Genomic DNA, 25,511 nt, shown 5'->3' with positions numbered 1-25,511 from the left:
TTTGCCTTCTAAAATGCATCATTTGGGCCTGGTGCAGTGGCTCATGCCTGTAATTCCAGCACTTTGGGAGGCCGAGGTGGGTGGATCACTTGAGGCCAGGAGTTCAAAATCAGCCTGGCCAACAGGGGAAACCCCACTTTACTAAAAATACAAAAATTAGCCAGGCGTGGTGGTGCACGCCTGTAATCCCAGCTACTTGGGAGGTTGAGGTGGGAGGTTGAGGTTGTATGAGCCATGATCATGCCACTGCCCTCCAGCCTGGGAGACAGAGTCACACTCTGTCTTAACAAAAAAAAGAAAGAAACACCCTACTTCTTTTAGTTCTGTTTAACATTCTGTCTTTAGTACTCAAAAATGTGTTTCCATTTATGGGCTTACAAAAACCATCAAGGTTTTAGGACTTTCAACATAGTAGAAATTATAATCTTATCTGGAGACCTAGTTTTCAATCTTTTTTTTTTTTTTTTTTTTTTTTTTTGAGACGGAGTCTCGCTCTGTCACCCGGACTGGAGTGCAGTGGCCGGATCTCAGCTCACTGCAAGCTCCGCCTCCCGGGTTTACGCCATTCTCCTGCCTCAGCCTCCCGAGTAGCTGGGACTACAGGCGCCCGCCACCTCGCCCGGCTAGCTTTTTTTTTGTATTTTTTAGTAGAGACGGGGTTTCACCGTGTTAGCCAGGATGGTCTCGAACTCCTGACCTCGTGATCCACCCGTCTCGGCCTCCCAAAGTGCTGGGATTACAGGCTTGAGCCACCGAGCCCGGCCAAGTTTTCAATCTTAATACTAATAGGTTGATTATTAATGCAGCAGTCAGTTTATTGGTTCAGCAAGTATTTGAGCTCCTTTGTGCTAGATGCTGGCATCAGTCATTCAAGAAACACATTTTTGGAGTTACGTGCTTATGGCAGATACGTAAGTCATGTATATTGTTGGAAAGTGGTAAAAGCTGCGTATAGAGCTAGGGTAGGGAAATTGGGAGTGTGGGTGGGAGGACTCCAGTGTCATGTTGTCACTGAAAAGATGACATTTGAATGAAATGAGCCATTATGATATCCAGTAGAAGAGTAGAACCAGGAGGCCGGGGTAGTTGGAGCAGGGGGAATGAGGGTGACGAGAAGAGGGGATGAAGAGCAGGTTGCACAGGACTTTGTAGGATTTTTTAAGGACTTTGGTTGAAAGTGAGCTGATGGAAGGGTTCAGAGAACTGAAATGGTTTAACTTCTGTTTGAAAAGGATCACTGGTTGCCGTGTTGACTAGAAGGCATTTTCTTTCTAATTAAGTAAAAAATTAATTGGAAATTCAATAGCAGATGATCTTTATGTGTTTGTATGTTTGTTCAGGAGTCGTTTAGCACTTACCATGAGCATAGTGTTTTCTGTGTGGATCATTGGGACTATAACCAAGTGAATAAAAAGGTGGTTGTCTTCTAGGATCTGATGTATATAAAATTGTGTTTTCCATATGTAACAATTTATTTATAAAAAGCCATTCTCATGCAGTTAATACATTTTATTTTGATGATCTATATCTAATGATCAACCCAACCCAAGCAGTTAGCATTGAAATGTTAAAATTATTCCCTGTGTTATTTTTCAGTGTAATTAATGGTTCTGAGTCACAACTCTTATCTCATTCTTGTTTTCTTTCTCCCTGAGAGGGTTTTAAATGCTTACATATGCATAAAATGCAATATATATTTTCATCTTCCCTGGAGCCAATTTTACTATCATGACCTCTTTATAAAAAGAGGTGATCTGATTCTTTTTGTTTGTTTGTTTTGTTGTATCTGCCCCCAAGGCAGGAGCTTAGATGGGGCAAAATCCCTAGGTCAAGGTGTTGAGAGAACTCTATGGGAGTGTTGGGGACCACTGCTAACCATGTGATCCTTGGTTATTACTTGTGTACCTAGGAGTGTTTTGACAATTCCTGGGTATAAATAAGAAAGGGAGAATTAGTGGATAGTTAGTATCTTTGAAAATCAGTGGCTGGGCGCAGTGGCTTACGCCTGTAATCCCTGCACTTTGGGAGGCTCAGGCAGGTAGATCACAAGGTCAGGAGATCGAGACCATCCTGGCTAACACGGTGAAACCCTGTCTCTACTAAAAATACAAAAATTAGCTGGGAGTGGTGGCGGGTGCCTGTAGTCCCAGCTACTCTGGAGGCTGAGGCAGGAGAATGGCGTAAACCTGGGAGGTGGAGCTTGCAGTAAGCCAAGATCGTGCCACTGCACTCTAGCCTGGGCGACTGAGCGAGACTCCGTCTCAAAAAAAAAAAAAAAGAAAATCAGCACAGTGCAGAAGTGCATGTGGGGAGTAGGGTCTACTGGTGGGATAACGTTCTCTCCCAGGGTTTCCATCCCATTTCACTTGTTTTCACATTCTGTTTTTGAATTGAATTGAATTGACCTGGCTACCCAAGTATCTGAGTGAACAGCTTGTAGGAAAAAAAGATAAAATAAGCAGTTCAGACAAGTCCCTATTATTGGTGTTGATATAGTAGTTATTCGTTTGGATGTTTTGTTGTTGCTACTGTTATTATTTTACTTTTTATTGAAGAATGAGTATAGAAAAGATACAAATGTACAGCTCAGATAATTATCTTAAAAACAAATAATCACTCTCCATACATTAATAGGGGAAATGTAAAATGATTGCAACCACTTTGAAAAACAGCTTGGCAGTTGCTCACAAAATTAAACAGAGCCCGGGCGTGATGGCTCACGCCTGTAATCCCAGTACTTTGGGAGGCTGAGGCAGGCAGATCACTTGAGGCCAGGAGTTTGAGACTAGTCTGGCCTACATGGTGAAACCCCGTCTCTACTAAAAATACAATTAGCCGGGTGTGGTGGCACATGCCTCTAATCCCAGCTACTTGGGAGGCAGAAGCATGAGGATGACTTGAGCCCAGGATTCAGAGGTTGTGGTGAGCCAAGATAACACCACTGCACTCCAGCCTGGGTGACAAAGAGAGACTTTGTCTCCAAAAAAATAAGTAAAAGAAATAAAGTTAAACAGAGTTACAATGTGATCCATTAATTCCAGTTCTAGTATATACTTAGAGGAATTTATCTACACAAAAACATAGAAAAGTGTTCATAGCAGCATTATTCATAATTGCTGAAAAATGGAAACAACCCAGATGGCCATGATGTGAATGGATACAGAGTATGGTATGTCTATACAATGGAATGGAGCCATAAAAAAGAATGAAGCATTGGTACATGTTAGAACATGGATGGTCCATGAAACATGCTAAGTGAAAGAAGCCAGTCACAAAAGACCACATAGTCATATGATTCCATTTAAATGTCCCAAATAGCAAATCCGTAGAGATAGAAAGTTGCCAGGGGCTGAGTAGGTCTGGGATAGTATGGTGAGTGACTGCTAATGGGTATGGCATTTCTTTTTGAGTGGAGAAAATATTTTGGAATTCAAGAATTAGATAATGATGATGTGAATATACTTAAAACCACTGAATTACAAACTTTAAAAGGGTGACTTTATGATATGTAAATTATATCTCAATAAAGCTGTTAAACACATCCAATATGGACAGTGTCCCAGAAGACCCCTCATCACTCTCCCAGTCAGGGCCCCAGATTATTCTTGGGGGTAGAATAGCAGCTGTTGCTGCTGCTACTGTTTACCTCTCAGAAGGAGCCATTGTTTTAGACTAGGCATGAAGCTTTATGTTCTTAGCACTTGCCAAGGCACAGCAGGGAACTTTTTGTAAAGCCCCATTTTAATCAAATGCTTCTTTGTAATTCGGTGGTGTCAAGTGTGACCTATCTTTGGCAGTAGTATTATTTCTTGCCTTTCAAATCGGGTAGCAATGTACTCTTGACTTGCTTTTTTTAATAGAATGAATCTGGACCTTAAAGTTTTAAAAGAATTTTTTAAAGTGCCATATATATATATATATATTCAGAGCTGCCCTGCTGCCCCCCGCCACTTCCCACTCTGAGATAGGGGTTGTTAATGCCATCCTTTAGATGAACCACACATAGCATTAATAGTTCTTTTATTGTACATACAATTTCTGATCTTAAATTTAAAAAAAAAAACTATCCCTAAATGTTTATATGCTTTTAAATATTTCAGACAAGATTGGGCGCATTCAGGATGATAAGGCCATAGACAAATATTTCAAACCCAAAGTAAGGTCAGTGTTGATTTTTTGCTTTTCAGTGATGTCTTGGCATTGCCCATTTTCAAGCAGGAAGATTCCAGCCTTCCATTGGATGGTGAAACAGAGCACCCACCCTTTCAGTATGTGATGTGTGCCGCAACGTCGCCAGCAGTAAAACTGCATGATGAAACCCTTACTTATTTGAACCAAGGTTAGTTTGGCTATGTCACATTTGACATGTAAGAATTTACAGAAATACAAACTAATATTTTGGCATTGTAGCCTAGATTATTGGTAATAATTAAAAATGAGGTTCTTTTCTTAAATTTTACAACTTAATGAAAATTGTAGGAATTTTACTGTGAGCAGCTGAAGTACAGTTTGTGTAAACTGATTTGTGTTAAAGAGGGTCTGAGGAGGAAGATTTATTACAGGATTTTTAAAGACATAATCCAAAGGACTAGCAAGTAGGAAAGAAAGTCAGTTATTTTTAGGGACAGTGATTTCAATATGGAACTTGAGAATGAATCAGAAGTCCAGCTAGCAAGGAACCTGGATTTTGAACATGAATCAGTTCTGTGCTGAAAATAGACTTAAGCTGCACCAGGATGGAGTCTATGGCTAAACAACATCATATTTTATCCTCTATATCTTGTTTGTAGTTTATGTCAGAGTGTTACATTTCAGTGATATGAAAGGGATGGTGGGGAAGGAGGGAAAATAGAGATGTAGGGGTACTTTTTTATTTTTTTTGAGTCTGGGTTTTGCTCTGTCGCCCAGGCTGGAGTGCAGTGGTGAGATACCGGCTCACTGCAACCTCCGCCTCCCAGGTTAAAGCAATTCTCGTGCCTCAGCCTCCCAAGTAGCCGGGATTACAGGCACTCACCACCATCACACCCAGCTAATTTTGTGTAATTTTAGTAGACAGGGTTTCACCATGTTGGCCAGGCTGGTCTCGAACTCCTGACCTTAAGTGATCTGCCTGCCTCAGCCTCCCAAAGTGCTGGGATTACAGGCGTGAGCCATTGCACCCGGCTCAGTTTATCTTTGGAAAGAGGAGAGATTGCTCTTTACAGTTTGGGCACAGGCTGATGTGACTTACCGCTGTAAACAAAAGTGCTTTGAATGCAGGAATTAATTTGTTGGATACATATACTGAAAGCATGTTGAATTCTGATTTTAAAAAAATTTTTGAACATTTTTACTGTTATGTGCTCATTGTAGAAAAACTGGGAAATATGTGAAGGGATAATGCCAAAAATTGACTAATTAAGCTTTTTGGTCTGTTTCTTGAATGTATATATGTTTCCTTTCAAAAAATTAGAATTATGCATCTCTTCACTTAAGAGTATATAGTGTTTATTTTTCTGTCATTAAATATAATTTTTACTCCTGAAGTTTTGGAAAGAGCAATAGATTTTAGACTTTTACATGTGATTAATATTCTGAAATGTGGAAGAATAACTTATTTGTACCTTTTCATTTGATGTATAAGTTACAAGGTTTTACCTTCAGGTAGTCCTGTCTCTAGCACTTCTGACAATACCCTGTTTGTTTTTATATTTAGTGTTTGGGTAGGCAATCACTTATTTGAGACTTACGTTTTATATTTGAAAGAACCTTAAGAACTTATTTGGTAATCTGTTTTAGACATAAAAATAACAGAAGAAACAATGTAGGGGTAAGGATATTCACTGTAACTTTATTTCTAAAGATAAAAAACGAAATAACCTGAATTTTCTTTACTTGTGGAATAGTTGAATAAGTTCTGTTACATACATACCATGGAATGAATTAGTATACATACACACACTGTTTAAAGGAACATGTAGGATGTGCATCTATTGGCCTGGGGAATGCCCATAGTTTATCATGGTTGTCCTTAAACCAGATAAAGATATTTCATGTCGATAAAAGTCATAATCTGCCATCTGTAGTAGTGATATAGTAGACTGACACTAATTGATACTGTGCATCTAGCATTGTACTAAATACATGTGGTAACCTTATTCAGTTCCCACAGTAACTCTAGGATAGGTTTATTCATTTTATAGATTAAACTTAGAACAGTTAATTACTTTGCTCAGTGTCAATTTGGAAAGCTTAGGTTTTAACAAAATTTTTTTGAAGTATTACAGTAATGTGCACAAATCTTAATGAATTTTTACATATATATTTCCTTGAAACTATTACATATTTTTACCTTTTCCAGCACTCCAGTAGGCTCCCTTGTGCCTCTTTCTCAGATGATACCTCACTTGAATATAATCAATATAAGGGCAGGTGGTTTTCTTGTACTTTATTCCGCTTACTGCAGTATTAATGTTGAGTATTTTCTTGGTTCTGGAATTGTGTTATTTCTTGATTTTTCCTAGTCTTTTCAGAAAAAAGGTAGAAAGCTGAACTGTATATGTAGACATGTTTAAAACAACATATATTTTAGTAATTTTAAAAAATAAGGGCTGGGCACGATGGCTCGCGCCTGTAATCCTAGCACTTTGGGAGGCCAAGGTGGGCGGATCCATGAGGTCAGAAGATTGAGACCATCCTGGCCAACATGGTGAAATCCCATCTCTACTAGAAATACAAAAATTAGCCAGGCGTGGTGGCACACACTTGTAGTCCCAGCTACTCAGGAGGCCGAGTCAGGAGAATCACTTGAACCCAAGAGGTGGAGGTTGCAGTGAGCTGAGATCGCAGAACTGCACTCCAGCCTGGGCGACAGAGCAAGACTCTGTCTCAAAAAAAAAAAATTTTTTTTTGAGTAATTTTAAAGGAATTGTACTTTTATGTACCCTTTTAAAAGAAATTATAATGCCTTTCAAAATAATACCTATATGAGCCGGGCGCGGTGGCTCAAGCCTGTAATCCCAGCACTTTGGGAGGCTGAGACGGGTGGATCACAAGGTCAGGAGATCGAGACCATCCTGGCTAACCCGGTGAAAGCCCGTCTCTACTAAAAAAATACAAAAAAAAAACTAGCCGGGCGAGGTGGCGGGCGCCTATAGTCCCAGCTACTCGGGAGGCTGAGGCAGGAGAATGGCGTAAACCCGGGAGGCGGAGCTTGCAGTGAGCTGAGATCCGGCCACTGCACTCCAGCCTGGGTGGCAGAGCAAGACTCCGTCTCAAAAAAACAAACAAACAAAAAAAACAACAAACTTATTTGTGTTTGAGGCTGGGTGCGGTGGCTCATGCCTGTAATCCCAGCACTTTCGGAGGCCGAGGCAGGCAGATCACCTGAGGGTTAAGAGTTCAAGACCAGCCTGGCCAACATGGTGAAACCATCTCTACTGAAAATATAAAAGTAGCCAAGCATGGTGGTGCATGCCTGTAGTCCCAGCTACTCGGGAGGCTGAGGCAGGAGAATCACTTGAACCTGGGAGGTGGAGGTTGGAGTGAGCCAAGATTGTACCACTGTACTCCAGTCTCCCGCCCCCGCCCCATGCAAACAAAAAAAAGCAACCTGTATTTGTGTTTGCCTGGTTATGCCTGAATAAGAAGAGCATTTAAGTCCTTGACTTTAACTGTGGAGTAAAAACTGTAGTCCCAACATGGAGCCACCAGAGGGTGGAGTACATATAGCTGGCTTTCCCTTTGGGCAGGGCTCTGGCTGGAATAGGCTGCCTTTTGTCTTAACAGCTGGGGGCTAAGCCTTTGATGCTTCCACACCTGATAATATGAGTGAGACTTCTGATCTTACTCCCTTGCTGACTTGCTACTGCTGGATCAACCCCTAACTCTTCCAATAAAAAGAATTTCTCCTTGTTACTCCCCAAATGCATTTTCATTTGGAGACCAAAATCTACATGGAGAATGCTAAGAATGTTAATTAACAAGCCTGTAATCCCAGCATTTTGGGAGGCCGAAGAGGGTGGATATCTGAGGTTGGGAGTTCGATACTAGCCTGGCCAACATGGTAAAACACCATCTCTACTAAAAATATAACAATTAGGCTGGGCACGGTGGCTCACGCCTGTAAAGCCAGCACTTTGGGAGGCTGTGGTGGGTGGATCATGAGGTCAAGAGATCGAGATCATCCTAGCCAACATGGTGAAACCCCGTCTCTACTAAAAATACAAAAATTAGCTGGGCGTGCTGGCACGTGCCTGTAGTCCCAGCTACTCAGGAGGCTGAGGCAGGAGAATTTCCTGAACCCAGGAGGCGGAGGTGACAGTGAGCCGAGATTGCACCACTGCCCTCCAGCCTGACAACAGAGTGAGACTCCAACTCAAAAAAAAAAAAAAAAATCCAAGTATGGTGGCACACACCTGTAATCCCAGCTACTTGGGAGGCTGAGGCATGAGAATTGCTTGAATTTGGGAGATGGAGGTTGCAGTGAGCCCAGATTGCGCCGCTGTACTCCAGCCTGGGCAATAGAGTGAGACTTTGTCTCAAAAAAGAAAAAAGAATGTTAATAAAGTACAGATATAAGGCCCTAGAAACAGCATGTTTATTGGTTTAAGAGTTCTGTTAAATATTTCGGAAAGTTTTTTTTGCTTAGTTTCATTTTTCACAACAGTAGATTTCCTCCTGATTAGTTTCAGTTCATGTTACTAAAATTTTATGATAGGAATAGGACTTTAGAAATAAGGTTTCTAAAGCATTGAACTTAGCAAAATACTGTCACATCTTGGGCTCCACGCTACCCTGGAGTTCCATTTGACGAAGCTAGAGTATGTGTCTTCAAGGGTGGGTGGGGACATGAATCACAACAGTCATATTTTTCAACTCTGGCAGAAGTTTTGCATTTCTGAGCCAAAAATGGAACAAAAAATAAAACATGAAAAGTAAATTGAGAAGATAAAGCTAAAAACAGGACTAGCGTCTCATAGAATATTATTGTTGGTCTGTATTAACTTTATATTTCATTAATACTGGATCCTTCTTTATATTTCAGTTACAACCTAGACTATTGTTTCAGGAAGCCATGGTATTAAAATACTTATGGATTGGGGGAGACATTAGGATATTTCTTAAAGTCTGGTTGTTCTCTCAGTGGATATTACCATTGAAGAATATAACAGTTTCCAATAGGGAAACCACTTTAAGCATAGCAAGTGTTACAGAGCCTTTTTTCTTGTGTTTTTTTTGTTTTGTTTTGTTTTGTTTTTTTTTTGTTGTTGTTGTTGAGATGGAGTCTCGCTCTTATTGCCCAGGCTGGAGTGCAATGGCACGATCTCGGCTCACCGCAACCTCCGCCTCACAGGTTCAAGTGATTCTCCTGCCTCAGCCTCTGGAGTTGCTGGCATTACAGGGGCCTGCCACCACGCCCAGCTAATTTTTGCATTTTTAGTAGAGACAGGGTTTCACTGTGTTGGCCAGGCTGGTCTCAAACTCCTGACCTCGTGATCCTCCCAAAGTGCTGGGATTACAAGCGTGAGCCACTGTGCCCAGCCTAAGTTGTATTTTTAGTAGAGACGGGGTTTCACCATGTTGGTCAGGCTGGTCTTGAACTCCCGACCTCAAGTAATCTGCCCTCCCTGACCTTCCAAAGTGCAAGACTTATAGGTGTGAGCCACTCCACTTGGCCAACTCTTGATTTTTGTGCCTCAAGTGAGCTCCTAGCTGTCTTTGAGGTTAGGAAATGGTGACTGTTCAATTCCTTGATCAGAAATCAGGAGTAATCCTCAACTCTTCTTTCTGTTACACTTTACATCTAATATAGCAGAAAACTGACGGATTTATGCTGATCTGATAGGTGAAAAATGATTTCAGTGTGGTTTTAATTTGCATTTCTCTAATGGAAGTTGAGTGTCTTTCAATACGTTTAAGAACTGTTGGCATTTCCTTCTTTTGTGAACCCCACATGCCCATTTCATTTGCTCATTTTTTTCTTCTAGGGATACTGGACATTTGTTAGCAATTTTTGGAGGCAGAGTTTTGTTCTTGTTGCCCGGGCTGGAGTGCAATGGCGCAATCTCAGCTCACTGCAACCTCCACCTACCAGGTTCAAGCAATTCTCCTGCCTCAGCTTCCCAAGTAGCTGGGATTACAGGCATGCACCACCATACCCAGCTAATTTTTGTATCTTTAGTAGAGATGAGGTTTCTCCATGTTGGTCAGGTTGGTCTCAAACTCCCGACGTCAGGTGATCTGCCCGCCTCAGGCTGCCAAAGTGCTGGGATTGCAGGCGTGAGCCACCGTGCCCAGCCCATTTGTTCAGTTTTATAGGAGCTCTTTATGTACTGGGGAGATTAGTCCTTCATGTATAATGCCACTTGCAAATATTCCCTCTGTGACACTTTTTTTTTTTTTTTTTACTTGACCAATCAGAATCCCTGAGTCAAAGGGCATAGTATTTAATTTGTTGGCAGGTGCAGCACATTGCCTTTTAGAAAGACTTTTTAGTTTATATTCTGTACATTATTCAAGGTTATTTCTCCCCCACACTTGCCCACTTGATTTTTAATTAAATACTTCTTTTTTTGTTTGTTTGTTTGTTTTTGAGATGGAGTCTCACTCTGTCGCCCAGGTTGAAGTGCAATGGCGTGATCTCAGCTCACTGCAACCTCCGTCTCCTGGGTTCAAGCGATTCTCCTGCCTCAGCCTCCAGAGTAGCTGGGACTACAGGCGTGTGCCACCACACCCGGCTAATTTTTTGTGTTTTTAGTAGAGATGGGATTTCACTGTGTTAGCCAGGATGGTCTCTATTTCCTGGCCTCATGGTTCGCCTGCCTCGGCCTCCCAAAGTGCTGGGTTTACAGGTGTGAGCCACCGGGTCCAGCCTAATTAAATACTTCTTATGGTCAGGTGTGGTGGCTCACACCTGTAATCCCAGCACTTTGGGAGGCTGAGGCAGGTGGATCACCTGAGGTCAGGAGTTCAAGATCTGCCTGGCCAACATGGCGAAACCCTGTCTCTACTAAAAAATAATACAAAAATTAGCTGCGCGTGCTGGCGGGCACCTGTAATCTCAGCTACTCGGGAGTCCAAGGCAGGGAGAGTTGCTTGAACCTGGGAGGCGGAGGTTGCAGTGAGCCGAGATTGCGCCACTGCATTCCAGCCTGGGCGACAGAGCGCAGCTCCCTGTCAAAATAAATAAATAAAAATAAATAAATATTTCTTATTGATCTGATAATCAGCATAAACCTTTTGTTAATTTTTATTTCCTAAATTCTTGTGAGGTTGAGTGTAATTTTAAATATAAATAGTGTATTTTTCAAAACTTTGTATTCTTCATTTTGAAAATTATTTCTTACTGTTTTCAGAATACAGATCCATTGTTAAATATACTGCATATCTCTTCTTCCAATCTGTGTCTTAACTTTTTAAAAATGTCTCTTGCCATAAAGGTGTTCTTTAGTGTTTCTCTGTCTGTTGAATGAATATAAGCAAGTTTTCTTTGTAACAGACTGTATATATGTTGTTTTTCTTTACCAGCCTTGGAGTGATGTAGTTGTATTTTAATAACCCCTTGTTGAATTTTGATCCTATACTCTAGAATCCTTTATATATTTTTCTGTAAGCCCCCTGGGAGTATGGACAAGGTATTGGTAGTTATAAAGATTCTCAACTTCATGTGATATTATAAGCATTCTTTAATTTTTACTGATTTTCTGCATGCCAAATTATACTGTCATTTTTATTATTTAATAACATAATCCAGAAATCATTTTTTGTGGATTTGGAGTACATTATTAATTTTTTTGCAGCATTTTCCTAATTATCTAGATTGATGTGTGAATGTCTGTGTTTTCTAATGAATATTTAAAGTGGAAACAACCCAAATATCCATCAACTGATGAATGGATAAACAAAATTTTGTATGTTCTTTACACAATGGACTAGTATTAGGCAATAAAAAGGAATGAATATTATTTGGCAATAAAAAGGACTGACACATACTACATATGGGTAAACCTTGAAAACATTATGCTAAGTTTATAAAGCAAGGCACAAATACCCACATATTGTATGATTCTGTTTATAAAAGTAGAGTGGGCAAATCATAGAGACAGAAAGTAGATTGGTGATTGCTAGCAGTTGGCGGGGCGGGGGGTTGGGGGTGGGTGTGTGGGAGGGATGGGAAATGACTACTAATATAGGTTTCCTCTTAGGATGATGCAAATGTTCTAAAACTGGTAGTGGTGATGGTTGTACAACTCTGACTATACAGAAAACCAATGAATTACGCACTTTTTTAAAATGTGAATTTTATGGTATGTAAACTATATCTGAGAAAAGCTGTTAAAAAAATTAGTCTTAGGTAATGCAAGCATAATAAAAATTTAGTGTAAGAGAGTGGCAGATGAAGATAAATGGACAGAGAAACTCTTGTCTCCTGTAATGATGTAAGGACAGAAGGTTGGTGTGATTTTTCAGGGAAAAGAAGGATCAACCTGAATTTGCTTCTCTAGCAAGTTAACTATCATTGTGTAATGTATGTTCTGAGAAACATGCATTTTGAATTATGTTAAGCAAAGTGATGTTCTTTATAAGGATTGTTTTTTATACACAATTTCTTTAAATAGGTCAGTCTTATGAAATTCGGATGCTGGATAATCGGAAAATGGGTGATATGCCTGAGATCAGTGGAAAATTAGTAAAGGTAAGGACAGTCCATTTTAATTCCCAGTGGATATTGCTGTGATTGAATGAGTTTTTGTTTTAAAAAAAATTAATTTCACTTCAATAGTTGTTGTATTACAACTTTTTAACTTCTTGAGCTATATTTTGTTTATTCACCTGTAAAATGGGAATTATAGCCATTATTGGGTAGAGTAATTGTGAAAGACCCTTGGAAATCAAGGAACAATAGAAAAGTTAGTTGCAGTTATGGGGTAAAAAACTCACCACCACAACAAAAAACTATAAGCCTCTCTAAAAGTAAAAGATAATATGGGGAAGAATGTCAGTGTTGGCATAAAACTTTAAAAAATCCTTTACCTTGTAAAATTTCATTAAAAAAATTGAAATCTCTGTTCACCCTACCCATGTATCTGACTTAAGAAGTCAGTCATCCTAGGTGTAGGAGGCATGGCTGTTCTCCAGCTAACCTGTTCTTTTAGGATATATCTTCAGAACAATCCCTGCCCCCGGCCCCTCCTAGCCTGTATCCATCATACATCATGGCTAGTTATAAATTCCATAGCATTACAGGGCAGGGTTAATGAAAGAATCTTAATTGGGGAAAGGTGAAACCTCATGTGACTACGTGTTAGCAAGAGACAAGTTCTCTTGATCTTTCCATCTCCCCACAGAGTGGCATGTCAGGGCCCAGGTGCTGCTGGGCCCTCAGTGTGGAGGGGCATTCTATTGGAAAGACACTGCCCTCTGTGGATCTGCCTTTTTGGTGGGTAAACATGGGAAGGACAGCCTTGTGGTGGGAATTGAATTCAGGCAATCTAAATTTGGTGTGTTAACTAATTTGGCATGTCTGGGAAAGCCAGCTGCCCAGTACCTGGAGGGCACCTGGAAGGTTACTTGGGGATCAAATGATAGGTTACCAAAGGTGCTGTGGAACTTCTTGAATGTGCAGAACATATTCAGCAGTGTGCTTTCTCTGATTGTTCTGTTTTTGTCTGTCTTTGTTCTGTGTGTGTGTGTGTGTGTGTGTGTGTTTTTTTTTTTTCTTTTTGTCTTACTGTTAGGGCCTCATCACGTGTAAGATGCTGGGTTTTTTTTAATTTTTTTTATTTTTTTAATGTATCAGTGTGAAAGAGTTGGAAAGTTGTTTTAATTGTAAACTCCATAATAAAATTTAGTAGGGTTTGATGGGCCCTATATTGAGGTCTTTAAAACTGGATCCAAAAATGTTAGAACAATTTTAAAAATATTTTATTATGGTAAAATTTGAACATACCCAGAAGTAAAGAGAATGGTACAATGAATCCACATATATCCATCATATGGTGGTACATAATAAATATATCTGGTATATATCATGAGTTCTTATAAGTTCTCCTGCCAACTTCAACATTCTCCACAATTTACCAGTCTTGTTTCATCTATTCCCCCTTGTGCTTTTTTTGTGTATGCTGGATTATAGAATTTACTAATTCGTAATTTTAACTCAGTTCCTCATTCATGACCATTCAGTGCTCTGAGGAAAATATAACAAACTTTGACATCCAGACCAAATGCCAAAATTCAGTGTCCATCAAGGCATTGAAGAAAATCAATTCTGAAGCAATTGTCTTTGTCATTTATCAGTGGAGATAAGCTGGCTTTCCAGGGCAGTTCCCTGAATAGGTGGTAGGATTTAGGAATAATTAGTCTGATAGGTGATACCTAATGCTTAAAATATTTTGGCAAGCTGGTTGAAATACCTGTCAGATTAACTTGGAATAGCAGGGTTAAGTTGTATAACTGCTTTTAAGTTCAACTTCCTCGTATTTACTTGCAAATTAAAACATGTAAAAACATTTAATACACAAAACTAATGCAAGTAAATAAAGGGGAAAATGACACCTCATTATGACATAATGAACTACTGTTAGTAGCAAAACCATTAACTTATAAATGCACAATAAATGTTTCGCTGACACAACACTAGTTAAGTGTTAGTATACTAGACAAGTATATTCCACTTATTCTGAAGGCATCAGTATCTAAATATTTAGCTCACTGATTGAAAAGAGTTAATTTTTAAAGCACTTTACATTGGCTTCATCTTTGATAAGCCAGCTGCATGATTTTTGGTGGATGTGCCAGGCATCCAGTTATATTCTGTAAGCTTGTCTGGGATTAAGAGCTACTGTCTGCTACTACCAAAGACTGCAGGATGAATTTCTTGGAAATCACATCCTTTTTTAGCTAGAGAGTCCCTACAATATGCTTCAAACTTCTAGAGTTTTATTTACTGGCCCTAGGATCTTCGACTATACTACTTAAATCTCGGGGGGGAACCTTAGGGATCAAGTGATAGGTTTGCAAAGGTGCTTTGGAACTTCTTGAATGTGCTGAACATATTTAGCAATGTGCTTTCTCTGATTGTTCTGTTTTTGTCTTTTTTTGTTCTGTTTTTTTCTTTCAGTCTTATTGTTAGGGCCCCATCACATGTTGCTAGTTCTGAAAATGTAGTCAATCTCCTTTTAGGGAGAGCTTTCAGATAATGAGATTTTCTCCCCATTTCATTTAAGAAGTTCCTTTCCTTGCTCCCTCCCTTTTCCCTCTCTTTTTCTCTCCCTTCCTCCCTTCCTTTTCTTTCCTTTCGTTTTTCCTTTCCATTCTTTTTTGGGTAGGGTTTTCTGGTAGAAACTGGAAAACCTGCTAGACAAATTCTAAAAGAGCTATACAATGCTAGAATTTTTCTTATATATCTTGTAATTTCCTAACTTTGATCCTCCTTTTATCTTCTTTAGTATTTTAGTCTGACCTAGAATGGGGCTTAGTAAAGCTCTGAAGTCTAATATCTGTATTCTCATACTGTTTTCATCTGAATATGTGTATTTAGTATGGTTCTCACTGAATATGGAACAATTAGAATTGTGATATTTTCTGTGCTGTACTTTTTTCTGGAGACAAGCTGGCTAGCAAATGTGAACCACTGGCACTGGTGTCTTAGGGGCCACCACTAGCCTATGCATCATCACTATGAGAGCTTTGCTGTGGTCAGGTGTGAAGTGGGTGCTGAGTAATTGGTTGGGCAGGCCCTGCAGGTGTGGGTGCAGGTGAGGAAGATGGGCATGGAATAAAGCAGCCACTGAGCCCTATAAATTTCTCCCACATTGACCTCTTTTTAAAACTATCTCAAATAAAAAAATTGCTACTTTTAATTGGCTGCTAGGACTACAGGCGCCCACCACCACGCCCGGCTCATTTTTTGTGTTTTTAGTAGAGACAAGGTTTTACCGTGTTAGCCAGGATGGTCTCGATCTCCTGACCTCCTGATCTGCCCTCCTCGGTCTCCCAAAGAGTTGGGATTACAGGCGTGAGCCACCGCGCCCAGCCAAAAAAACTCAATTGTTAATTGTTATTTTAAATTAACAAAGTTTTACCATTGTGCCTGGGTTTCTCTGTCTCTGTCTTTTCATTTTTAATAACTCCTGTGTGCATCTGGTATTTTCTTTATAGGAATGTAATTCTTGCTCATTAATTGTAGTGGGAAGAACCTTAATTTTGAATTGCAATAACAAATTATTTTGTCAAATCAATACCTAAGTTACCATTTTATTTATAATTTTAATTTTTGAGTTATAATTCTTTGCACCAAGTAATTGTACTGTAATCCAGGTATCTAAGGGCAAAAGAGTTCACTTATGGAATGTTTACAACAGAATCTGGTTGTATATGTTCTACTGCTACGGGTTAACACATAAGGAGTAGAAATGGTCCTGCATTTTAGCTGGAGCAGTTTAAAAGTACTCATTTTCCCCACTTATTCCACAGAGCATCATAAGGGTTGTATTCCATGACAGACGGCTACAATACACAGAGCATCAGCAACTTGAAGGATGGAAGTGGAATCGCCCAGGAGACAGACTTCTTGATTTAGGTATAGGCAGTGATCAAAAGACCATGGAGATGAGGGCATTGTTTAGCTATGCCCAGTAATGTATTATGTGGGCATCATGAATTACTTGTGTGGGGAAAGTTTTGGTGTTTGTGGATTTTATGTCTTGTCTTTTTTTTTTTTTTTTTGAGACAGAGCCTTGCTCTCTCACCCAGGATGAAGTGCAGTGGCATGATCTTGGCTCACTGCAGCCTCCACCTCCCATCTTCAAGTGATTTTCCTGCCTTAGCCTCCCGAGTAGCTGGGATTGCAGGCATGCGCCACCATACCTGGCTAGGATCTTGTGTCTTTAGAGTTGTTTTCTATATATACGTACACACACATATATAAGTATGCATGTATACATTTTTTTCTTATTTTTTTTTTCCCATCTTTGTATTATAAAGAACCGAGAGAGTTGTTTTATAGTTAAAAAGTCAAGTAACTTTTTGGTGCTAAACTAATGTGAACCCGGAATTATATGATTTTGAAACCATTTAATTGTAAACTGGTACCATCTATCTTTTTTTTTCTTTTTGAGACGGAGTTTTGCTCTGTCACCCAGGCTGGAGTGCAGTGGCATGATCTTGACTCACTGCAACCTCCACCTCCTGGGTTCAAGCGATTCTTGTGCCTCAGCCTTTTGAGTAGCTGGGACTACAGGCGTGTGCCACTGCGTCCGGCTAATTTTTGTATTTTTAGTAGAGTTGGGGTTTCACCATGTTGGCCAGGCTGATATCAAACTCCTGAGCTCAGGTGATCCGCCTGCCTTGGCCGCCCAAAGTGCTGGGATTACAGGCGTGAGCCACCGCGCTCAGCCTTATCATATTCTTAAAAAATGAAATACAAACCATGGTAGGGGAAACTATGATACTCATTTAGGGTAGGTTTCGATGTTGAGGAAGTTGATCATGGAGACCATTGAAGGACAGAGTTCAAAGCAGTTACAATTATTTCATTAAAATATAATAGGTTGTAAGTTTTTAAGTTATTTAAAGTGGACGAGTTTTTATGTAACTTCTTTTTAAAACATAGATATTCCAATGTCTGTGGGAATAATTGACACAAGGACAAATCCAAGCCAGTTAAATGCGGTTGAATTTCTGTGGGACCCAGCGAAACGCACCTCTGCTTTCATTCAGGTTTGGATTTTTACATTATTAGAAGCATACTAACCTAGTTGTTTAGGTCGTGGCAGGATTGAATTTTTGATACAGTATCATTTCCTTGAAATGCCTATTTGTAAACTATGTTGTAGTGTCTTTCTGTATGCATAGTTAGGTTTAATCTAGTAAGTCCATCCTATTTTAAACTAACATATATGAAGACATTCTATGATATGTAAAGCATTATTCAAATGTTATTTTTACTACTAGTAGTCCCAATAATGAAAATGTCTGTTCTTCATGAGATGTATTTCTCTTGAACAAAAGCTGCTATTTAAGAGGATACAACTGAAAAAAGATTGAGGTTTTAAAATTCCTTCTAGCATTATTTTAAAAACATTCTAATACTGAAAAATTCAAACCTCTACAAATAGGATAATAATGATGATTAATTGTCCATGTAACTGTCACCTGGCTTTAGCAGTTTTTTGTAGTTTCTTCCCCCTTTTTTATTGTTGGAGCACGGTTTTTGTTTTGTTTTGTTTTGTTTTGTTTTTGAGATGGAGTCTCATTCTGTCGTCCAGGCTGGAATACAGTGGCTTGATCTTGGCTCACTGCGATCTCCGCCTCCCAGATTCAAGGGATTCTCATCTCTCAGCCTACCGAGTAGCTGGGATTACAGGTGTGCACCACAATGCCTGACTGATTTTTGTATTTTTAGTAGAGATGGGGGTTTCACCATGTTGGCCAGACTGGTCTTGAGCTCCTGACCTCAAGTGATCCGCCTGCCTTGTCCTCCTAAAGTGCTGTGATTACAGGTGTGAGCCACTGTGCCCAGCCTGTTAGAGTACTTTAAAGCAAGTTTCAGACATACCATTTCATCCATAAATATCATGTCTCTAAGAGATGATTTTTTTAAAGTAACTATAATATCATTATTCTGTATTTAAAAAAAATAGTAATTCTAATACCCAGAATGTTCAAATTTGTATGTGGTGAAATTTAAACTACCAGGTAGGTAATATATACAAGAGGAAAACCACTTACTTGCTGACCAGCCTACATAAGCTATGCTTTGCATGAACTGTAAAAAATAACTTGTATTTTGCCTTTTGGTATTCTACCAATATTATTCTCCATCAGTTAAATCACTGGGGGCATGGTTTATATCAGCCAAATATTGATATAAACTCATACTGTTGGTGTTTGTCTATAAGGCAACTAGTTATGTAGTAAATCAGAGTGATACAAGACCTGGCGTTACATCTCAGGTTGTATTGTCATATTACAGAGATCAGTTTTAATAGTGAGTCATTAGAAGAGGGGATGTGTAGCAGTCAGAAATGACCAAGGTCTTCCTGTTAACTCTGTGTGAAACCCTAAGGATGTCATCCAGGGTGGGTATTAGGAGACAGGGCAGGAGTGGTGGAAAATGAGTATTGCCCTCTGGATCCTGAATGGACTTTGAAGAGCTGACCAGAGAGTTCAGATGGATACAGAATGGGATGGGTAGTGGGCTTTCTGGACTATGAAATTTCCCCAGGCAAAGTATCACAAAGTAGTGTCTGTAGGAACGGCAGTAAGATGGTTTGCTGGGTAGAGCAGGGGTAATGGCAGTAGAGGACAGACAACAGAAGCGCCAAATGATGAGGTGAAGATTGCTGTGGATTGAACAGGGCTTAGGACCCTGGGCCTGAGATTAGCAGACAGTCCCAGGTGGAGGTGGGCAGTATACATAGGAAGCTACTGTAGTGTTGTACCCCTGATGGGAGCCAAGTCCTACATTAGAGGAGAGGCATTGTGATGGGCAAGAGCTCAGAAAGTCTGGAGAGGCTAAGCTGGATTTGTGAGAGGGAAGCCATATCTTAAAAACAATTAGAGAGGTTCATAGATAATTTGGCTAATATGTGTGATGAGTTCATTTTAAAGGATCTTGAATTTATAGTGGTGTCAGGTCGCTCAAGAGGGAACAAAATAGAAAAATAACCAGTGGTAGGTCTTTGAATCCATTTCAGCCTGAATCATTTTATAGGTACACTGCATCAGCACAGAATTTACTCCACGGAAGCACGGAGGTGAAAAGGGAGTGCCCTTTAGGATCCAGGTTGACACATTTAAGCAGAACGAAAACGGGGAATATACAGATCATCTACACTCAGCTAGCTGCCAAATCAAAGTTTTTAAGGTGAGAGAGAGAACCCGGGTTTTCCGTAATTAAGGCTTAGTTTTGCCTATAAAGCTGTGTGTCTGCAGCCTGATGGATGAAATAGTATACTTTGTTTTTAAGCCTAAAGGTGCAGACAGGAAACAAAAAACTGACCGAGAGAAGATGGAGAAGAGAACAGCTCATGAAAAAGAAAAGTATCAGCCGTCCTATGATACCACAATCCTCACAGAGGTAATGTAGTGCAGCATTTGGTTTTGGAAGAGAAGCAAAGGTTGCATATTAGTCTATTTCTAAGATGAGTTTTGCTACAAAAGGGTTGGGGAAGATTGGGTGGAAGTTTGACATGTTATTGTCTGTGAAATTTGTGGGGAAAATATTTAAATTTGGGGATTTTGTTAGACTGTTTCCTGGGTGGGATCTTAAATGAAGATGCTGAAATCCCAATGAGGTCTTAGAAACAGACCTTAAAAACTTTGAAGTTGGCAAGAGACTTAAGTTGGGGCCTAGAAAGTCCAATTTTTGTCACTGCTGGGGTTTTGCATTTTCTTTAACTTTGAATCCTGTTAGTCATACATTTGTTTAATTGGACTGAAGAGACATGAAACAGGGTGTTAGATCTTTCTTTGTATAATGAAAAGACATTGATCCCAATCTTTGGTGTTTGTCCAGATGAGGCTTGAGCCTATAATTGAAGATGCAGTTGAACATGAGCAGAAAAAGTCCAGCAAGCGGACTTTGCCAGCAGACTACGGTGATTCTCTGGCAAAGCGAGGCAGTGTAAGGGACTTCTGCTTCTCTTTTCATTGTGCAAGAAACCTTGTGCAGTGTTAGATATAGGACCAACTTCCACCGCAAAGTAAAGCCAAAATTGTTTTTGATGTCCATGTCTTGATTTAATTTGCTTTTGTTTAGACTTCCTGCTTCTGTTTGTTCCTCACTGAGGAAAATTTCCTAAATCTAACACTTTAAAACAAAGCAAAAAACAATGTTGACCATATTGGGTGGTTTTGGAGGGAAAAAAAGACACTCAGAGATATGTATTCCCTCCCTGACTCCTTCCCTTCCTCCTTCCCTCCCTCTCTCTCCTTCACACACACACCTCCTTCAAGAGCACTGAAATTAATTGAAAATACTTTCTTTAGTAAATTAGCTATTATTTTTGTGTAACTGAAAAGGGTCTTGCTTTCTCATATGTATACTTGATAAGAAAATTTTGTGGACAGTTAGATGATGGCAGCAAGCTTGACATTAACACGTGCAGTTCTTTGTCACATTTTTCTGCATGTAGCATAAAAATGTGTGTCTGTCTATGCTTCTAAAAGCCTGTTTGGCAGCACTGGTAAAAAAAAAAAAACTGATGGGATTCATGTTTCTTCTTGGCACTTGCATTGTGAATTAATGCTTCAGGCCAAAGTAGTGTACCTTGATACACTTAGACCTGGGTCCCCCTCAATATGCAGTCAGGGTCATCTGGTTGAATATGTGGTTTGTCCGGTTAAGTATAGCAAATCTTTATTTTATGACATGACTATTCATCTATTAGTCCACAAAGGATGATCCTGTTTACCTTCAGTAAATGTAAACACAGAACATTAAAGAATCATTTAAAATAATTGTCATCATATGTATTCATGACTGCTGTATTCACTGTTGCAGTCTTTGCACTATTAAAGTGCCAGAGGATTTTTCACTCTTACACATATCACAATTACTGTGGTTAAATGTAGACTTTGAATGTTACTGTCACAAGCACTATCACAAGAAACTCATTTCCAATTATAGTATTGAATAAAAATGTTTTAGTGCTTCTCTATGCAATGAAATTGAAATTGTACTCATCCTAGTGCCGCTGGAAGCACACATTACATTTTCTTTAACTGGGCTTTCTTTTTTTTTTTTTTTTTAATTTGAATCAAAGATTGTTAAAACAGCTGTATATTCTTTCCTAAAACACCCACCACAGCAATTTTGTTTTTATCCTTTTCTGATTTCCCAGCTGAAGACCCACCAATGGTTCTTAGTAAACTTCTTTGTGGGGGGGATTCTGGTAACTCACTTTTCCTCTCCTGTTATAAACTATTTAACTAGTAAAGAATTGGGTTCTGGTAATTCCTAAATAAAAGAAATTCATTATAGCCCAGATGTAATCTGAAGATGGGAAAACTGTTGGTAAATTCTTAATGATTCTTAACTCAAGTCTAAAGTATGCAAAACGTCAGCAGTTCACTGGCCTGGGATTTCACATCTTCGTCGTGTATTGCTTGCTGCCCTGGCTGTATTTGATTTTGTTCAGATGCTTCTAGGGGTGGTTAGAGCTCATTTTGAAAACCTGTTTTTAAAAAAGCAGGGTACAGATTGATCCCTTAAAAAAGAAAGTTTGCAGGATTTCATATGTTTCTTCAAATTTCTGCAAAGGAAGGCCAGCGTTTCATAGAGTTTTTGTCTTGTTACAATTGGCTTTCAGTAAAAAGGGATATCCAGATTTACTGTTAGAGTTGAAAAGATGCCAAATGAAATGGTCCCACACTGAATAGTCACTACTGGTTACCAGGAGATGCTGTACAATAAAACTCTTAGTGTGTCTGTTGGTCTTCATCTCTGAGCTGTATATGATTGGCTCAAATGATGACTGCCAATTTCTACAGCCTAAAATGGGTGATCATTCTTTACCTGGGGAGGGACTGTGTTCACGGTGTACTGAAACCATAACTATGAGCGCAGGCCAGGCATTGCTGGCACCATTATGAATTACAGACTATCTTCAGGAGCATAGGCACTGCACCATTGCTTGCTTTTCGAATGTTAGAAGAACCTAAATACCTAAAAGTGAAATTTTACGGAGTTTTGGTAAACTTGGTGTTTCTACATTACTCTGCCATGCTAACTTGAAGCTTTTTGATGACTTCATTTCTTCAAATGGCTGGCAATAATTACCAAAAGTTTAGAGAGACTTGATACTTTTAATATTAAATGGTTTATATTATTTATATGTGCATGTTATGCTGTGTTATATTTTACATGTGGGGGGATGTTGCAGCAGGAAAATCTTTCAGATAGTAGAGGTGAGGCGACAGTGTGTGATGCCCATGATTAGATTTGCTAGTCAGCTCACAGGGTCTTGGGTTCATCAAACAGTGTAAACTGAAGAGGTGATACTTTGTAAGATGGAAAGAAAAACAAGGGTCTAGTTTTTTGTTTTGTTTTGTTTTGTTTGAGATGGGCTTTTGTTGTGTTGCCAAGGCTGGCCTCCAACTCCTCAAGCAGTCTTCCTGCCTCAGACTTCTGAGTAGTTGGACCACAGGTGTGTGTGCGCCATCTCACCTGGCTTAAAAGGCCGTACTTTTAAAAGAATGGGCATTGTTGTGTAAAATGTATTTTATAGCAAAGTTGGTATGCCATGCAATAAGTTTATTCAAAGCTCTCCAGCTAAATTAGATTTCTTTTTTGAAAGTTGACTGATAATAGAAGTAATAAGTCTGCAGTCATTTTTCTTATTTTTAAGGGGATAAATAATTGGGTAGTTGAGATTATTTTCCATGTATCCATTGCTTTTGATGGATGTCAGACAAGCGTTTTAAGCCCCTGTAACCACTGGTGAGACTTAATTTCTGCCCTCAGTGTGCTTCACAGTTTCTTAGCTCCATTACACCAGTGGTCTTGACACTTACCTACTCAAAATAATTTAAAAATTTTTTTTAGAGACAGCGTCTTGCCTAGTCACCTGGGCCTGGAGTGCAGTAGTATGATCAAAGTTCACTGCAGCCTCAAACTCCTTAGCTCAAGTGATCCTTCCACCTCAGCCTCCTGAGTAGTTAGGCCTACAGGCACACACTACCATGCCTGAGTACTTTTTACATTTTATTTTTGTTGAGACAGGTTCTTGCTGTGTTCCTCAGGCTGATCTCCAACTCCTGGCCTCAGAATGATACTCCCACCTTGGCCTCCGAAAGTGCTGGGATTATAGGCATGAGCCATCATGCCCGGCCTCAAAAGAATTTTGAGAAAGGATACACTTGAACCTTTCCAGATTGACATCTGAAAGTTTTCATCATAAAATTTTTCATCATAAATTTAAATAGCTGCAAAGGAAGCAATGTTCTGGCATGGTGGCAGTTTGTATTTACAATTTAAGATAAAATTGTAACATTACTCTTGAGGTGCATCCTATGGAATCTAAATGCCATAGCAGTTTGACCACTGCTATTGTTCATTCAAAAAATTCATTAAATCCAAAATTTTACTCTGTTCTTCCTTCTTGGTCTCATGTTTCTAATTCACTCCCCTTAAATTTTATCTTAATATGACATAGTTTTATGCCTGAAAATCTTTAAAAAATTTTTTTCTTATTTATTTTTATTTTTTCTTCCTGAGGCTTCAGATGACCAAACTGAAATTTTTATTTTTAAATGATCACCCTAAAAAAATTACCTTTCAAAAAATTTACATAAATTGAAATTTAATTTTTAAAATTTGCTATGACCATAGCCTCTTAACTCGGTCAAGATATTTAAAACTTATTAGTACCAATTTATCAAAACAACAAATCCTACAGATTTTGATGAATATTTATTAAATGTAAAAATAGAGATATTATTGGAAGTGCATCTTGAATGATGAGAGAGTAGAATATAACTTCTAGAATTGTATAGATATGAGAAATTTTGTTTTTTCTTTCAGCAATGCCATTTAGGTCCTGGAAGTCCTTTTGAATCATCTGTCAAAAATCCCAGGGACATTTTTGTGTGATCTACTAGATTATTTCAATATATGTCAGTTGACAGTAGGTCCTCCTGAATTATTTTGATAGCAAATAGTTGAAAATCACCTGACTTACAGAAAAACTTAAGTCATTAGAGTTATGTACTTTTTCTTTTCTTTTTTTCAAGATGGGGGGGTCTCACTCTGTTACCCAAGCTGGAGTGCAGTGGTGCAGTCATGGCTCACTGCAGCCTCCCCTTCCCGGATTCAAGTGATTCTCCTGTCTCAGACTCCCAAGTAGCTGTGACTACAGGTGTGCACCACCACACCTGGCTATTTTTTTTTTTTTTTTTTAATCCTAGTGTCTTTAGCATGGCTTTGGGATAGTCTTTCTTCATTTTATTTATTTATTTATTTATTTTATTTATTTATTTTTTATTATTTTTGAGATGGAATCTCACTCTGTCACCCAGGCTGGAGTGCAATGGCATGTTCTCGGCTCACTGCCAACCTCCGCCTCCCGGGTTCAAGCGATTCTCCTGCCTCAGCCTCCCGAGTAGCTGGGATTACAGGCGCACGCCACTATGCCCAGCTAAGTTTTTGTATTTTCAGTAGAGATGGGGTTTCACCATGTTAGCCAGAATGGTCTCAATCTCCTGACCTTGTGATCTACCTGCTTTAGCCTCCCAGAGTGTTGGGATTACAGGTGTGAGCCACTGCGCCCAGCCTCATGTTTATTTTATTGTTTTTATTTTTTGGTAGAAACAGGGTTTCACTATGTTGCCCAAGCTGGTCTTGAACTCAAGCTTATCCTGAGCTATCCTGGGCTGCTGCCTTGGCCTCCCAAAGTGCTGGGATTAGGGGTGTGAGTCACCATGTCCAGCCTGGGAAAGTCTTAAAACCCCAAGGCTATGGTTAGATGTGATGCCTTGCTTGTGTAAAATGAGAGAAGGATGATTATGAAAGGGGACCCTTGAAA

The 25,511-nt window shown here is 39.4% G+C and overlaps 1 protein-coding gene and 1 non-coding gene across 4 annotated transcripts in view; one reads left to right on the top strand and one right to left on the bottom strand.

Annotated features, from left to right (window-relative positions):
* Positions 1 to 25,511, top strand: part of UBP1 (upstream binding protein 1) — a 52,514-nt gene that overhangs the window by 10,990 nt on the left and 16,013 nt on the right. For 2 of the 3 annotated variants that reach the window (XM_030932848.1, XM_010372971.2), the window contains exons 2-8: positions 4,188 to 4,339; positions 12,600 to 12,676; positions 16,459 to 16,564; positions 17,597 to 17,703; positions 19,700 to 19,852; positions 19,955 to 20,065; positions 20,504 to 20,611. In XM_030932848.1, coding sequence (XP_030788708.1) covers positions 4,188 to 4,339; positions 12,600 to 12,676; positions 16,459 to 16,564; positions 17,597 to 17,703; positions 19,700 to 19,852; positions 19,955 to 20,065; positions 20,504 to 20,611 — 814 coding nt within the window. The remainder of the gene's footprint in view (positions 1 to 4,187; positions 4,340 to 12,599; positions 12,677 to 16,458; positions 16,565 to 17,596; positions 17,704 to 19,699; positions 19,853 to 19,954; positions 20,066 to 20,503; positions 20,612 to 25,511) is intronic. The other variant, XM_010372970.2, reaches the window with a different exon arrangement.
* LOC115892142 lies at positions 15,309 to 15,369 on the bottom strand. Its single transcript, XR_004052030.1, has one exon. It is a non-coding gene; the product is annotated as a U7 small nuclear RNA (small nuclear RNA).

Source organism: Rhinopithecus roxellana, chromosome 1 (assembly GCF_007565055.1).
Source record: "Rhinopithecus roxellana isolate Shanxi Qingling chromosome 1, ASM756505v1, whole genome shotgun sequence".
Taxonomy (NCBI): Eukaryota; Metazoa; Chordata; class Mammalia; order Primates; family Cercopithecidae; genus Rhinopithecus; species Rhinopithecus roxellana.
Note: the sequence above shows the minus strand (reverse complement) of the source record. Positions and strands in the feature narration are given on the sequence as shown.